At 38.9% G+C, this 13,998-nt stretch overlaps 1 protein-coding gene across 1 annotated transcript; it reads left to right on the top strand.

Annotated features, from left to right (window-relative positions):
- Positions 1-2,703: 2,703 nt before the first annotated feature.
- On the top strand, positions 2,704-13,636 carry ttc21b (tetratricopeptide repeat domain 21B). The gene is made up of 29 exons (XM_054615284.1): positions 2,704-2,833; positions 2,994-3,123; positions 3,221-3,331; positions 3,409-3,575; positions 3,722-3,844; positions 4,199-4,356; positions 4,987-5,071; positions 5,466-5,564; positions 5,686-5,878; positions 5,967-6,064; positions 6,337-6,537; positions 6,786-6,915; positions 6,997-7,154; positions 7,695-7,919; positions 8,137-8,375; positions 8,828-8,900; positions 9,928-10,038; positions 10,123-10,261; positions 10,541-10,647; positions 10,771-10,959; positions 11,162-11,272; positions 11,368-11,449; positions 11,553-11,703; positions 11,785-11,946; positions 12,047-12,242; positions 12,574-12,798; positions 12,953-13,073; positions 13,165-13,232; positions 13,305-13,636. Exons 1-29 carry the CDS (start codon positions 2,810-2,812, stop codon positions 13,380-13,382), a joined length of 3,954 nt encoding a protein of 1,317 aa, XP_054471259.1. The 5' UTR covers positions 2,704-2,809; the 3' UTR covers positions 13,383-13,636.
- Positions 13,637-13,998: the final 362 nt, after the last annotated feature.

The following is a 13,998-nucleotide window of genomic DNA, read 5'->3' as shown; positions in this document are numbered from 1 at the left end:
ACCTTCCCTATGTACTAATAGACACACACACTCATCGTACACACACACACACACACACACACACACACACACACACACACACACACACACACACACACACACACACACACACACACACACACACACACACACACACACACACAAACAGTCACTGGTTCAAGTGAACCACTCCCTCAGTAACTCACAACCTGCTCACAATGCACAAAAACACAAAAAACATAGTTTACAGCCAACACAATGTCAAGTGAAAATACAACGGAGGATTGCACAAATCCTTCTTCTTTCTCCACTAAATGATATATGACAACACTATAGATACTGCAAATAGAAAATAGAAATCCTAGACCATCAACATCTTTTTGTAGGGTAAATTAGTACACGCATGTATGTTTACTGAAGTGAAGAGCAAACAAATTACAAGTAGCACATATGGAAAAAGACATAATGGAGTTAATTTGCAAGTGAGCTGCTTGTATTATTGGGCATGGCTCTATGATCAATAATGGTCTGTACAAACCACAATGGGTATAGCCATTAGAATGCAATACTGCCATATCCCAGGGGGTACATATTCCACAGTCTTTCCTCTAATAGGTTCTCAAATGCATTCTTTGTAAGTGCAACAACACATGCAGTATTTATTGCTCTTTGCTAAGTACAACACCTTGATTATCTACCATGTAACTACTCTGTAGGAGTATTATGGAAAATATTATCAATTTAATTTGGATTAATAAATTAATAAAGACATTGTTCATACTAAATATTATTATTTATTATGTGTATTAATTATGGTATAATTAACTCGAACACTATGGGTTCACTATGCAACTAACTTTTCAAAACTCTGCGCTAAATTGTGCAGTACAGTACACAGACTTTTCCCATTGCTGCACATGCTCAGGGCTCGATACCAACCTGATTTACTCTTCCATTGATGTGCGCTGCAGAGAGTAATGATTATGTGCCACAGTTAGTGCTAAATAGTATTTGACAAGGCATGGAAAGGTCTCTCTTTGTACAGTTGCACCCACGCTGTACACTGGATGCTCCTGTCATGGACACTGTAGACATCAAGAGTCCATACTTATCAGTCAATGCATGGCGTTGCATAAGATTGGGCCACCAATTACTACTGGCTGGATGGAAATATGCTTCCACTGGAGATGGTAAATTATAAGTTAGTTGCAAAAAAAAAGTTCTTGTTTTCTTGTTCAGATGAGCTGAACAATAGTATAATTTACAAAGTACAATTCAAAAATTAGACATTAATGTATTTCCCATACTATGGATGGTTAACTGTGTAGGCAAGCAGTGGGCCACCCTAACAATAGCCCATGACCACTTTAATCCAAACTCAGTGAGAGTTACCATGGTGTAACCCAAGCCAGTGAGCTCCATGAAATCATTTCCATATATTCAAAGTAGATGTAACCTAGCTCAATGTGCAATCAAAGTTTCTGCTTGTTGCTACAAATGCACTAGAAGTTGTTTTGACTTGTTGATAATAAAGTCATGGCACATGGTAAAATCCACCAATTAATTATTTTGTTGGCTACTCCACTGACCACTCCCACTCCCCTAACACCTTTCTTACCTTAAAGCAATATCGGAATCAATCAATATTATTATTATTATTATTATTATTATTATTATTATTATTATTATTATTAGTAGTAGTAGTAGTAGTAGTAGTAGTAGTAGTATTATTAGTATTATTATTATTATTAGTATTATTATTATTATTATTATTAGTAGTAGTAGTAGTAGTAGTAGTAGTAGTAGTAGTAGTAGTAGTAATAGTATTATTATTATTATTATTAGTAGTAGTAGTAGTAGTAGTAGTAGTAGTCGTAGTAATAATAGTATTATTATTATTATTAGTAGTAGTAGTAGTAGTAGTAGTTAGTAGTAGTCGTAGTAATAGTAGTAGTATTATTATTATTAGTAGTAGTAGTAGTAGTTAGTAGTAGTAGTAGTAGTAAGTAGTAGTAGTAGTAGTAGTAGTAGTAGTAGTAGTAGTAGTAGTAATAGTATTATTATTATTATTAGTAGTAGTAGTAGTAGTAGTAATAGTAGTATTATTATTATTATTATTATTAGTAGTAGTAGTAGTAGTAGTAGTAGTAGTAGTATAGTATTATTATTATTATTAGTAGTAGTAGTAGTAGTAGTAGTAGTAGTAGTAGTAGTAGTAATAGTATTATTATTATTATTATTATTATTATTATTATTATTATTATTATTATTATAATTAGTAGTAGTAGTAGTCGTAGTAATAGTAGTAGTAGTATTATTATTAGTAGTAGTAGTAGTCGTGTCACATTTTATAAGAGGATGTTTGCGCCACCTAGAGATACAAAGGCGACACAAGCTCGACCATGTAAAGAAGGATCCTTCAGAGGCATTTATTTCCAGAGTTTAGTCTGTCAGGCATACGATCAGGCTGAGGGTCATTCACTGTTTACCAATCATCCCGCAAACAAACTTTACCAAGTAGACGTTTAAGGCTTTGGAAACAATATATAAAACTATGATTGGGGTTTGGATCTGCCAAAGTACACCAAAAGAGCCGGACTAAACACGCAGCCAGCGAAGAAGTGCTGCCTGAGAGTAAAATCCAAGGGAAAATTATTTCCCTACTACGCAGCTGTTACTAGGTTACCGGGCAACGCTAAGGGAGTTGATTCAAGATGGCGGAATCACAACGAAAAAACGCAATAATGTTGTTCTTATGATAAGTGCAAAGCAGACAATGATAATTAGCATTTTTATTCCTGAGTAGCCGTTTGACCACGAATCAGCCAAGATGGAGGACGAAGAGACAGCGTTGGTAATTACAGCAACCCAAGGCTCCTGATAGCGTTAACGCTAACGTGAAGCTAGTTATCTGGTTGCAGCAGTCACTTAAAGTTGATTTTTTTTTTTGCTTCTATCATCACCCATAAACCCCTAACGCACATATGCATTGTCTCCACTCTTTTCATCTCCAGGCTTTGATAAGATGCTATTGCTATGAGAAGTATTTCAACCACGCTGTGGACGCTGCAGCAGCTGCTGTGAGGAAGTTCAACAATGATCCCATCTATACTTTTTTCCATGCATATGGTACCCTTATGCAAGGTAAACTGTAACTAGTACAGCATGAGTTATTTCAGGTTGCATGACTGTCTCTTTGCAATCTTGTCCTACATGCTCTTCTGTCATCGTTTCTCTGCAGATCAAATTCAAGAAGCCTCAATAGAGTTGGACACATTAAGAGATAGTCGAGATGTGTCTCTCTGCACGTTAATGGCCCTTGTCTATGCAGAGAAAAAAAAGACAAACCCAGGTAAGCCAGTATATTCACGCCACAGTGGACTGGAAACACTTGTTGGTAATATGCTTAAAGTGTCTTTGTATTCCCAGACAGAGAAGCCATTCAAGAACTTGATGCCAAGGTCAAAGAGGATCGAAAAAGTGCATCTCCCAAGAGTCTGTACTATGCTGGGATGTTTCTCTGGCTATTAGGGCGAAATGATAAGGCAAGGGAGTACACAGACAGAATGATCAAACTCTCCAGTGGCTCTAGAGAGGTGAGATTTGTGTCATACGTTTGAGAAATGCATCACTTTTTACATTGTTATGCCAAGTCTTGGAATGTATGTAATGTTAAGATGGCTATTGTGGCTTCTCATTGATTTGCACGGATGTGAAATTAGGATTGATATTTGTTGTTCAGGGTGTGATCCTAAAAGCCTGGATAGATGTGACATCTGGTAAAGACGCCTACGCCAGAAAGGCTGGAAAGTACTTTGATGAGGGGCTGAAAGAGAGAGCAGATGTTTTTGCTCTGATGGGAAAGGTAAAATTGGAATAACAAATCCATGTATCCATATCCTTGAATAATCTTCCTCAGTCACAGCTGAATAGGTTACGATGCTATCATTTCTCGTTTTTTATGTGTCCCTTGCCAACACTTTGATTGGTGAATACTTACTGTTTTTACTATTTCATTCACCATATGAAATATCTCTCAGTTCATTTGGACAGTCATTTATTATTCCTCTGTAACTTGAGATATTGCTTCAATTAACGTTTTTGATAGGTTTATGACCTTTATACATTTAGATTATTTGTTCATATTGAATACTAAAGTAATAGTCATATTCTGTGCTAGCCTGGGATCCACCTTAAGTGACGTTTCATCTGTTCCTAGGCACAATACTATGAATATCGTCAGAACTACTCCGGGGCATTGGAGATGGTTAACAAGGTCATTGTTAGTTTTCCTGGGTTCTTGCCTGCCCTCACCAAGAAGATGAAACTGTTGCTCAGCCTTCAAGACTGGGAGCAAACCATAAATGCATCACAAAGGTAATTGATGAGGTGGTTAGGAGGTGTCTCCCAAGTGATACACAGCTCACCTCTCTCTTGGTACAAGCTTGTCTGAGGGTTACAATATCTCTTGTGAGATCATAAAGCGCAAAAACATTCGTAATCACCTCCAGGGATGTAAGAAAAAAAAAAACAGCCTGCCTTTACAAATGGCACAGCATTCAAGTGCAAATGAAACATTAGCACGATGCCACAAACCAGTGCATACTGATTAAGCCATTGTTTGTGCACGCCCCTCTGGACTTTGGCCAGGGTCAGCCAGCATAAAAAGGCTTTTGAGCCAAAGTGCAGAAGTCTAACATAATTCCAAGGATTCGCTGCTGTAGGTTTGCTGAACAGTAAGAAGAGTGATTATTCAAGTTGCGCCAAGCTTAGAGCAGCTGTGATGCCCTCACTGGGATGTTGGCAAGTGGGAGGGGTGCAGGTAGAATACAGTATACTTTACATCCTTTGATAGCCTTCACAGTTCCTTTAAGTTTTAATGTTATTTGTCTTGGAGCTCAACATAGTACTGTAGCAGTGTAATATGTTCTATAACTTTTGTCTAAATCCAAGCTTATCAAGTGTAGGACATGGATGTTATTCATAACACTTTGTTTCATATTTCAGGCTTTTACAGAAGGATAAAAATAATCTGGAGGCCATCCGGATGCTAGCGCTACATTCTTTATGTAGAGATGGAGATATTACTGAGGTAAAGTTAACTTTTTCACATGGATACAAATCAGCACGGATTAATATTACTTTGTAAATACTGACATTTATGATGGAGCACTGGCAAACTGCTGATCAATTTACAGAAGCTGTTTAAAAAATATATATATATATACACACATAAATATATATATATAGTAATAGTGGTCACTTTTATGAAAGGATGACTGCGCCACCTAGAGGTACAAAGGCGACACAAGCCCAATTATCTAAAGAAGGCGTCCATAACTGTGGCATTTCCCGAGTTTGCTCTTTCGGGCTTACGATCAGGCTGAGAGAAATTAGAATAACATTTTAAATATTGTCATTTATGATGGAGCACTGGCAAACTGCTGATACATTTACAGAAGCTGTTTTTATATCCCCCTTGGCAGTCGGTAAAGCAGCTTTCAAACCTCATCAGCAGCTTGGAGATTTTGGAGCCACACAACCCAGAGCTTTTCTACAGGATGTCTCTAGCCTTCACCCGTGTTGTAAGACAATTTTCAGAATTCTTTCTAAATTCTTAAATGGCAAATTGTTGGTCCTTCTTTCTTTAATGAGTTGTTTAACTTGTTTGGAATTTCAGCATTCACAGTTTTCTTTTTGTCATAGTGTGGACGGAATGAGAAATTGATTGAGCAGACGTTTAGGATGGTGGAAAGAGCTTTCTCTGTGGCATCAGGGGACTCCGATTTAGCCACAGAGTTGGGCTACCAGATGGTGCTTCAGGGCAGAATCAAGGAGGCCATGAAGTGGTACAAGACAGCCATGACTTTGGATGAGACAAGTGTTTCTGCTTTGACTGGTAATGTGTTACAGTAATTAATCTGTTTTCTGCATGACACATTTTAATTTTTTCGGGTGATATAACATTTTGTATTTCCGTTTCTCAGGTATAATTCGTTGCCAGCTGATAGAGGGCCAACTTGAGGATGCAGAACAACAGTTAGAATTTCTCACAGAGATTCAACAATCTATAGGAAAATCAGGGGTAATGTCTTTTATGGTTTATAATAATTAATTAGGGTTTTCAGAACTTTTTAAAAAGGATAGGCAGCAGCTGCACCTGTAGGTCTTCAGTGTTTTCTCCTCACTCATTCTTCCCAGGAGACTTTCTGTTTTTATTCTTGTGTAGTCGATCAATCTTGAACAGAATGCCTTGTCAGGTTTTCCTCTCTGCTACCTTAGTATACCTCTTTTCTTGTATCCAACCATCTTGCGTCCCTCCTTCTATAAGTCAATTAAAAATGATTTCACCCTCAGGAGCTACTATACCTACGTGCCGTTCTGGCAGTGAAAAGGCGCCGGTCCCAGGAAGAGGTGACCAATCTGCTGAATGATGCAGTGGACACACACTTCTCCACTCTGCAGGGTCTGCCTCTGGGAGTGGAGTACTTTGAGAAGCTGAACCCTGACTTCCTGTTGGAGATCGTCAAAGAGTATCTTACACTGTGTCCTGCTAAGGTACAACTAGGAGATTCATCAATGATGTGCTGTTCATTGGTCCTTAAATGTGTTTTTTGAGCCTTAAATTTGGGTAGTGAAAGAGAACCTCAGTCAGTTTATGTATTTATTTCGCTGCTACTGATTTTCTTTTAATTATTATTTCACACATTTGGAGATAATATGATGGGATATGCATCCTGTTGTGAAACTCACCATCAAACGTTTGAGTCTCTGCAGTAAATAGACTTTGACTGTTCTTGTTTTAGCCTCCAGCCCAGGGCCAGCCTCCTGCTCCTCAGCTTCAGAAATGTGCCACATTGTTGGATACCGTGGTCAAGATTGTGCCAGGTCTCCCCCAAGGGGTCTTCCTGCTGGCCAAAGTCAGATACCTGTCTGGTGAGCACCGCATTTAAAATCTGTTTTGGTTTCTTTTCTGCAAGTGCTATTTTAATCTACCTTGCTTCTGTTTTCAATCAGGTGACATTGAAGCTGCTCAGAGCAGTCTACAACATTGTCTGGACCAGTGTCCTTCCTATGCAGATGCTCATCTGCTAATGGCACAGATTCATCTGCTGCAGGGTAACTTCACACTGTCTTCCCAGTCTCTTGAGCTCTGCCTCAGCCATAACTTTGAGGTAAGATAACCATCCTCATGGACAGTATTATTGGCTGCTAAACGTTTACTAGACAATATGCACCTCACACTCTTGTTTGACCCACGGCAAATGTACAAATACATTGCAGCTCTGTCACCTTTATCTGTAATATTTAGGAGCATGTCAGGGTGTCCTCAAATGGGCATTGTAATACAGGAAAGGATGCAGGGGAATGGAGGATGAAAGCTGCATCCCGTAAATATACTTTGTCTCCACAGAGAGGAACTTTAAAGATATTGTAAGCAGTGACAAGATATCCGTGTGTATTGTTAAATGTCAGAGATGCTTACTTAGTAATGTCTAATTTATAGCTGCAGTGCCTCAAGCGTAAGTTAATACAGAATCAATGTCAGTTTCATCTGTAACAGTTTAGCTGGTTTGCAATCGTCAAAAGGACTTCTGTGGTGAGAGTTATTTCTTGATACAATCAGGAACTCAACCGCAGAATTACACAACCTGATATTGGTTAAGTGAAAGGATTTCATGTCTGAATGTGTCGTGATGTCCTGCTCATTTCAGATCCGAGAACATCCCTTGTACCACCTGATCAATGCCCAAGCTAAGAAAAAAATGGGTGAGCTGCCAGAGGCCATTCAGACACTGCAGATGGCCATGAGTCTTCCAGGTGTCCGCAGAGCTGGATCCTCGTCCAAATCCAAGAACAAGAGGATTGAGCTGAGTCCTGCTGACTGCCTCTCTGTGTTCTTGGAGTTAGCTGAGGCCCTGTGGCTCAACGGAGAACAGGTAACATTTTGAGTTTTGATGTAAGAAGGCTTACATGATACAATTCTGTTTCATTTAAAGCACTCTTTTGATCTTTATGGTTGATGTGAAGCAATGTTCTCTGCTTTGAGTATTTTTAAAGTTTTCATTCCCATAATCTTTTTGGTTTTCCACATATGCCTGGCCCTTGAAGGAAAAGAAACACAGTACACACTTATGAATGGGTTTAATTTTTCAGCATGAGGCAGCAAAGGTGATGCAGGATGCCATCAATGAGTTCTCGGGAACCCCTGAGGAGCTACGTGTCACTATTGCCAATGCGGACTTGGCACTGCTGCGTGGAGACACCGAGCTGGCACTGAGTATGCTCAGAAACATTACCCCTGAGCAGCCCTACTACATCCAAGCCAAGGAGAAAATGGCAGACATCTATCTGAACCACAGAAAAGAGAAACGTCTGTATGCAAGCTGTTACAGGTGAGCAATACATCTGGATCCAAATGTACAGAAGAAGCTCACTGAAATCTTGATGTAAGATAGTAGCTGAACATATGAGCGGCTTTACTCCATCTGGAATCCTAATGCATTGTAAATGTTTGTCTGAATAGTAATGGCTTGAACTTAATTAAATACATGACTCTAGGATATTTAGCCATAGTGCACCAACATGTCATCCAGCTGTGTCTGTAGTAGGATTTAGAAGACCACAAGCATAAAGTAAATTAAATAAAAACCTAACTGAAGCCATTCATCTAGTTAAGATGAAATGTGCACAGTTGCCTCCAGTCTTCTGCTGGTCTTTACTGCTACTTGTAACAACAGCCGAGATGTAGGAAAGCATGACAGAACCTCTGACCAGCAAAGACATACTGCATGTCTACATAATGAAGTCTACCATATGTGATGTGATATCTTTGTCTTTTCTCCAGAGAAATGGTGGAGACCCTGCCCAGCCCTCACACATACCTCTTACTAGGTGATGCCTACATGAACATTCAGGAAGTAAGTGGGAGACAAGATTTATCTGTGTCTTATTAAGATATTTTTTACAACAATGTTTGTATGTATATTGGCCAAGAACTTAGAATGTCTTTAAAGGTGCTACGTGCTTCAAATTACCATATTATTGTGATGTCTAATCCTAGTTTTATTAAGTCTTAAGTCTTTAATACCTTTTCCAAAAAGTCAAAGGTGTAATGAAAAAATGTCCTTCATGGAGAGATTATAAATAGTGGTGTTACACAAATGTGTAGCGTCTGTTTTAATATAATGCGACTACTATTCTGAGGTTTATTATGCTTATAAAGGAGCCTACCTTTTTTTTTTTTTTTTTGTCCTCTGCTGTGCTGTGTTGGAGCTGTCACAAGGTGTCCCTAACTGGACATTAAATAAATGTATTTTATCCCATCTTGGCACAGTTAAAATAAATGTATCTCAATCATTTGGCTTGTTCTCAGTTTTCCATGTGTCCAAGAAAACTTGGGTTAAAAAAAAGTTGTTTAGTTTTGAAGTTGACCTCTCAAAGATGAGAGAAAAAGTTAAATGTCCTGAAAAGACTGTGTTGAGAGTAAAGAGAGAGATCAACCTGTTTAAAAAATCCTGCATTAGCAAGCAGTTAGGTTATGTTTAAGCTATGTCTAGGACAAGATACGTTTTAAACAATAAGGGTTTGCAATGAGGGATACATTGTGCCTGCATCTAAGTGGGTAGAATTGGTCTTAGATTAAGTCAAAGAGGAGGAGGTGTGCAGCATGACTTTATGGGAGGCCAGGCAAGCCTCATAAGGTCAGGCATGTTGACACATACTCTGGTTGTGATGATGGGTAAGATGGCATCATTCATGGCTGAAATAGATCTTCCAAACTCACCCATTAGAAATCGTATCCTTATCCAACATTCCCAACAGCCCCCATTCCTAGCCTGTGTACGGCATGTTCACAACATTTGTAAATAATGAAATGTTATTGACGTCGTGAATAATATTTAAAAATCGTGACACCACTTACCATGCAATTTTTTTCATTCTCAGCCCGAGAAAGCCATTGAGGTTTATGAGCAAGCTCTGAAGAAAAACCCCAAAGATGGTGCTTTAGCCAGCAAAATTGGGAAAGCCCTGGTCAAGACTCATAACTACGTCAAGGTTTGAGTTGTACACTTAAAGAATGATAAACACGATTAACTCACGGAAAATAAACGGTGTTGACACAAGGCTGCTGTTACACAGGCAATAAATTACTATGAAGCAGCCCTGAAGACGGAGCAACAGAACTTCCTGCGCTACGACCTGGCTGAACTGCTGATGAAGATGAAGCAATATCAGCGCTGTGAGAGAGTCCTGCAGGAAGCTCTGGTCCATGAGCCAGGTACTTAAGATGTCACAGTATTACACACACAGTAAACTCCTGACGTCAAACACACCACGACAGAATCTAGTCATGATGATAGTTTGTTCACTGTCAAAGAATGCTTAAGTATAAACAATTTAATGCCAAAATGGAAGGAAATACAAGCAACTATTGTAAACTGTTTTTAATTTGTAAATCTAATCAAAGCATCTTCCTACTTCGTTTTACTGCTTGGTTTTAGTTGTAAATTGTTTTGGTCCTTTTTTTTATTATTATTTTTTTCTTGAACATACCCAGTGAATGAACTGCTGGCACTCTCGGATGACTGCCGGTATCTGGTCCTGTTGGCAAAGATCCAAAATAAGGTTGACAAAAATGAGGAAGCTTTACTTTCATTACAAAGAGTAAGTGGTTGCAATCATGTGGCTCTCTTTTTCACCTTTCACATTTTGCATCAAATATATCTTTTTTGGATTAGTTTGATCATTGATTATTTCACAAAAAGGTTGTATTTTTGCTCTTCGTAGGCCCGGGATGTGCAGGCCAAGGTGCTGAAGCGGGTGCAGTTGGAGCAGCCTGACGCCGTCCCCATGCAGAAGCAGCTTGCTGCCGATATCTGCGCTGAGATTGCTAAACACTACACAAGTCAGAGGGGCTATGAGAGAGCAGTCAAATTCTACAAAGAAGCTCTTGTGTATTGTGAGACTGATCGCAAGGTCAGTGCAGCTGAATCAAAAACGTCCTGTGTACTCACTGCAGCTGTGGTTAACAAGCACTGGCATCTTTTAGAGTCTGGTGCTTGTGTTTGTGATCTTAGTTTTTGATAGTTAGATTTAAAGGTCTGATTTATCTACCCTACATTATTCCACCAAGAGTGTTTTTCACATAAATTCAAATGACTGAACTTGCCCTTTCTAGGTGATGCTGGAGTTGGCACGGCTGTACCTTACTCTAGATGAGGTTGATGCATGCCAGGAGCAGTGCAGCATCATTTTGAAGAATGACCAGTGTAACGAAGATGCAACTCTGGTTTGTTTAGTCTGTCCTTCACCACAGTTTTGTCCGTAACCTTTTTTTTTTTAACTTATTTATAGAAGTCATTTCTTACATATGTTTGTCCTTAGATGATGGCTGATATTATGTTCCGGAAGCAGGACTATGAGCAGGCAGTTTTCCACTTTCAACAACTCCTGGAGCGCAAACCAGGTGCATTAGGGTTCCACGTTTCAAAACATTTGCGATAAATGTGAAATGATGATTTGACCTCTTTTAAATAATAAGCATAATAACTTCCACCTGTCGCTTTTAGACAACTACCCAACACTGTCACGTCTCATTGACTTGTTGAGGAGGGCCGGCAAGTTGGAAGAAGTTCCCAGATTTCTTGATATGGCAGAAAAACATTCTTCCAGAACTAAATTTGACCCTGGGTTCAACTACTGCAAAGGACTTTATCTTTGGTAAGTTTGGAGGAGATTTTCCTATAAAAATGGTAAAATCAGTTTTTAAGATTTGTGGCTAAACTTGTGCTTGCTGCTCAGGTTCACAGGAGAACCTAACGATGCTCTGCGGCATTTCAACAAAGCACGGAAAGACAATGACTGGGGTCAAAATGCTGTGTATAATATGATCGAAATCTACCTAAACCCCGACAATGACACCATGGGAGGAGAAGTATTTGAGAATTTAGATGGTGAATTAGGGTGAGTGGCAGTAGAGGCATACTAAGATTCTATACAGTATATATTATTTTGGTTAAAACCCACAGACTTTCACCTTATGCTCACATGATTCTCTCACCAGGAACTCCACGGAGAAGCAGGAGTCGGAGCAGCTTGCTGTGAGAACAGCGGATAAGCTGCTGAAGGAGTTAAAGCCTCAGACCCCAGGAGGACACATCCAGCTCCGCATCCTGGAGAACTACTGCTTTCTGGCCACCAAACAAAAGGCCAATGTAGAGAAAGCCCTCAGTGTTTTCACAGAGATTGCAAACAATGAAGTAAGTAAACCCCATTTGGTGTGCAGTTACATTACTCTCTTGTGTAAATATACCCACACCAGGAGCTTTGCATTAATTTATGTTCCCTCTCAACGTCAGTCATTCTATTTAAATCGTAAACTGCACATTACACTGTATCAGGCTGAATGTTAATTGAGTAGGTATAGTTTAGTCATTGCTTCAACAGGTTTATTTCTGTTTTTGTGAAAAGACTACTGAGAGTTCTGAAGTGAAGTCAGTATGGTTTAGGTGTAAACAAATGGAAGTGGGACAGTGGGGGAGGTTTTGTCAGACTAATCCCGTCTAACCAGGAGTCTTTGGTTGAATTCAGAAAGAACACGTACCGGCCCTGTTGGCCATGGCGACAGCTTACATGATGCTGAAACAGACCCCCCGAGCCAGGAACCAGCTCAAACGCATAGCTAAGATGAACTGGAGCATTGTTGACGCCGATGAGTTTGAGAAGAGCTGGCTGCTCTTGGCAGACATCTACATCCATTTGGGGAAGTATGACATGGCCGGGGACCTGTTGAAGAGATGCCTCAATCATAACAAGGTCAGCCTGAAAGTATTGTCAGTGTTTGAATGTTATGTGGTTTACAAGGCAGTACAATTCCTACAAAACATGTTCCTCTTATTTTGGAAATATGCATTACCAAAATAAATAAAAAAAAATGTCTTTGTGATAATAATCAATTTTTTTTCCACAGTCATGCTGTAAGGCTTATGAGTATCTTGGCTACATAATGGAAAAAGAGCAGGCCTTCCGTGATGCAGCTCTCCACTATGAACTGGCTTGGAAATATGGAAATCGAACTAACCCAACTATTGGTACGTCAGCCAAAATCCCATTTCTATTCATACGGACAGAATTGATTCTAAAAATTACATTTCTAACATGTGATGTCTGTTTTTGTTTCAGGATACAAGCTGGCTTTCAACTACTTAAAAGCAAAGAGGCATGTTGATGCAATAGATGTTTGTCATAAGGTGAGACACCTGTGGATGTTTACAGTTTGGAACTGTGTTTATGCTCTGATTAATCTTTGCCTCAATCCACAGGTTTTGGCAGCTCATCCAAATTATCCCAGAATGAGAAAGGACATCCTGGACAAAGCTCGTGTTGCCCTGAGATCTTAGTGTTGGATCTGTGTGTGTGTGTGTGTGTGTGTGTGAAAGAGAGAGAAAGAGAGCGAGAGAGAAAGGAAAAAAAGTTATTGTTTCCGTAATAAAATGTGTTACTTTGATTAAATCCCCTTTTATTGTTTGGCTTTATGTGTCAAATTAAAGAGAAAAACATGGAGCATAAAAACAAGAAGTCTTTAACATTTATGTTTAGGCTTTATTTATTAGAAATTGACAACCTTTTTTCTACCAATGTTTTTATTTGATACATTCCCTATTTGCATTGTCTTTGAAAATTGTTACCTACAGTTCATTTAAATGATTATTGAAATGTTTTATCATGTGATGAATATTAAGATGTAGATAAATATATATGTATGTTAGTGTTAAGCTTATATTTGATAAATCTAAAATAAAAAAAATGTGCTATATGATTCTGGCTTTTTGACTTCCTTTTTTTTTCAATTTAAATTGACCCTCCTGATTAAGACGTTCTAAATAGACAATTCACAACATCAAACAGTTGCCACATAGACAAATATTTACAAGAGTGACTGGAAAAAAAGTAGGACACACACTGGACATTTTTAATGGACATAATAAACTGGAAGCCTGCCGTGGATAGGAAGTG

This window comes from Anoplopoma fimbria, chromosome 16 (genome assembly GCF_027596085.1).
Source record: "Anoplopoma fimbria isolate UVic2021 breed Golden Eagle Sablefish chromosome 16, Afim_UVic_2022, whole genome shotgun sequence".
In the NCBI taxonomy this organism is placed as follows: Eukaryota; Metazoa; Chordata; class Actinopteri; order Perciformes; family Anoplopomatidae; genus Anoplopoma; species Anoplopoma fimbria.
The sequence above is the reverse complement of the archived record's forward strand: the minus strand, read 5'-3'. Positions and strand labels throughout refer to the sequence as shown.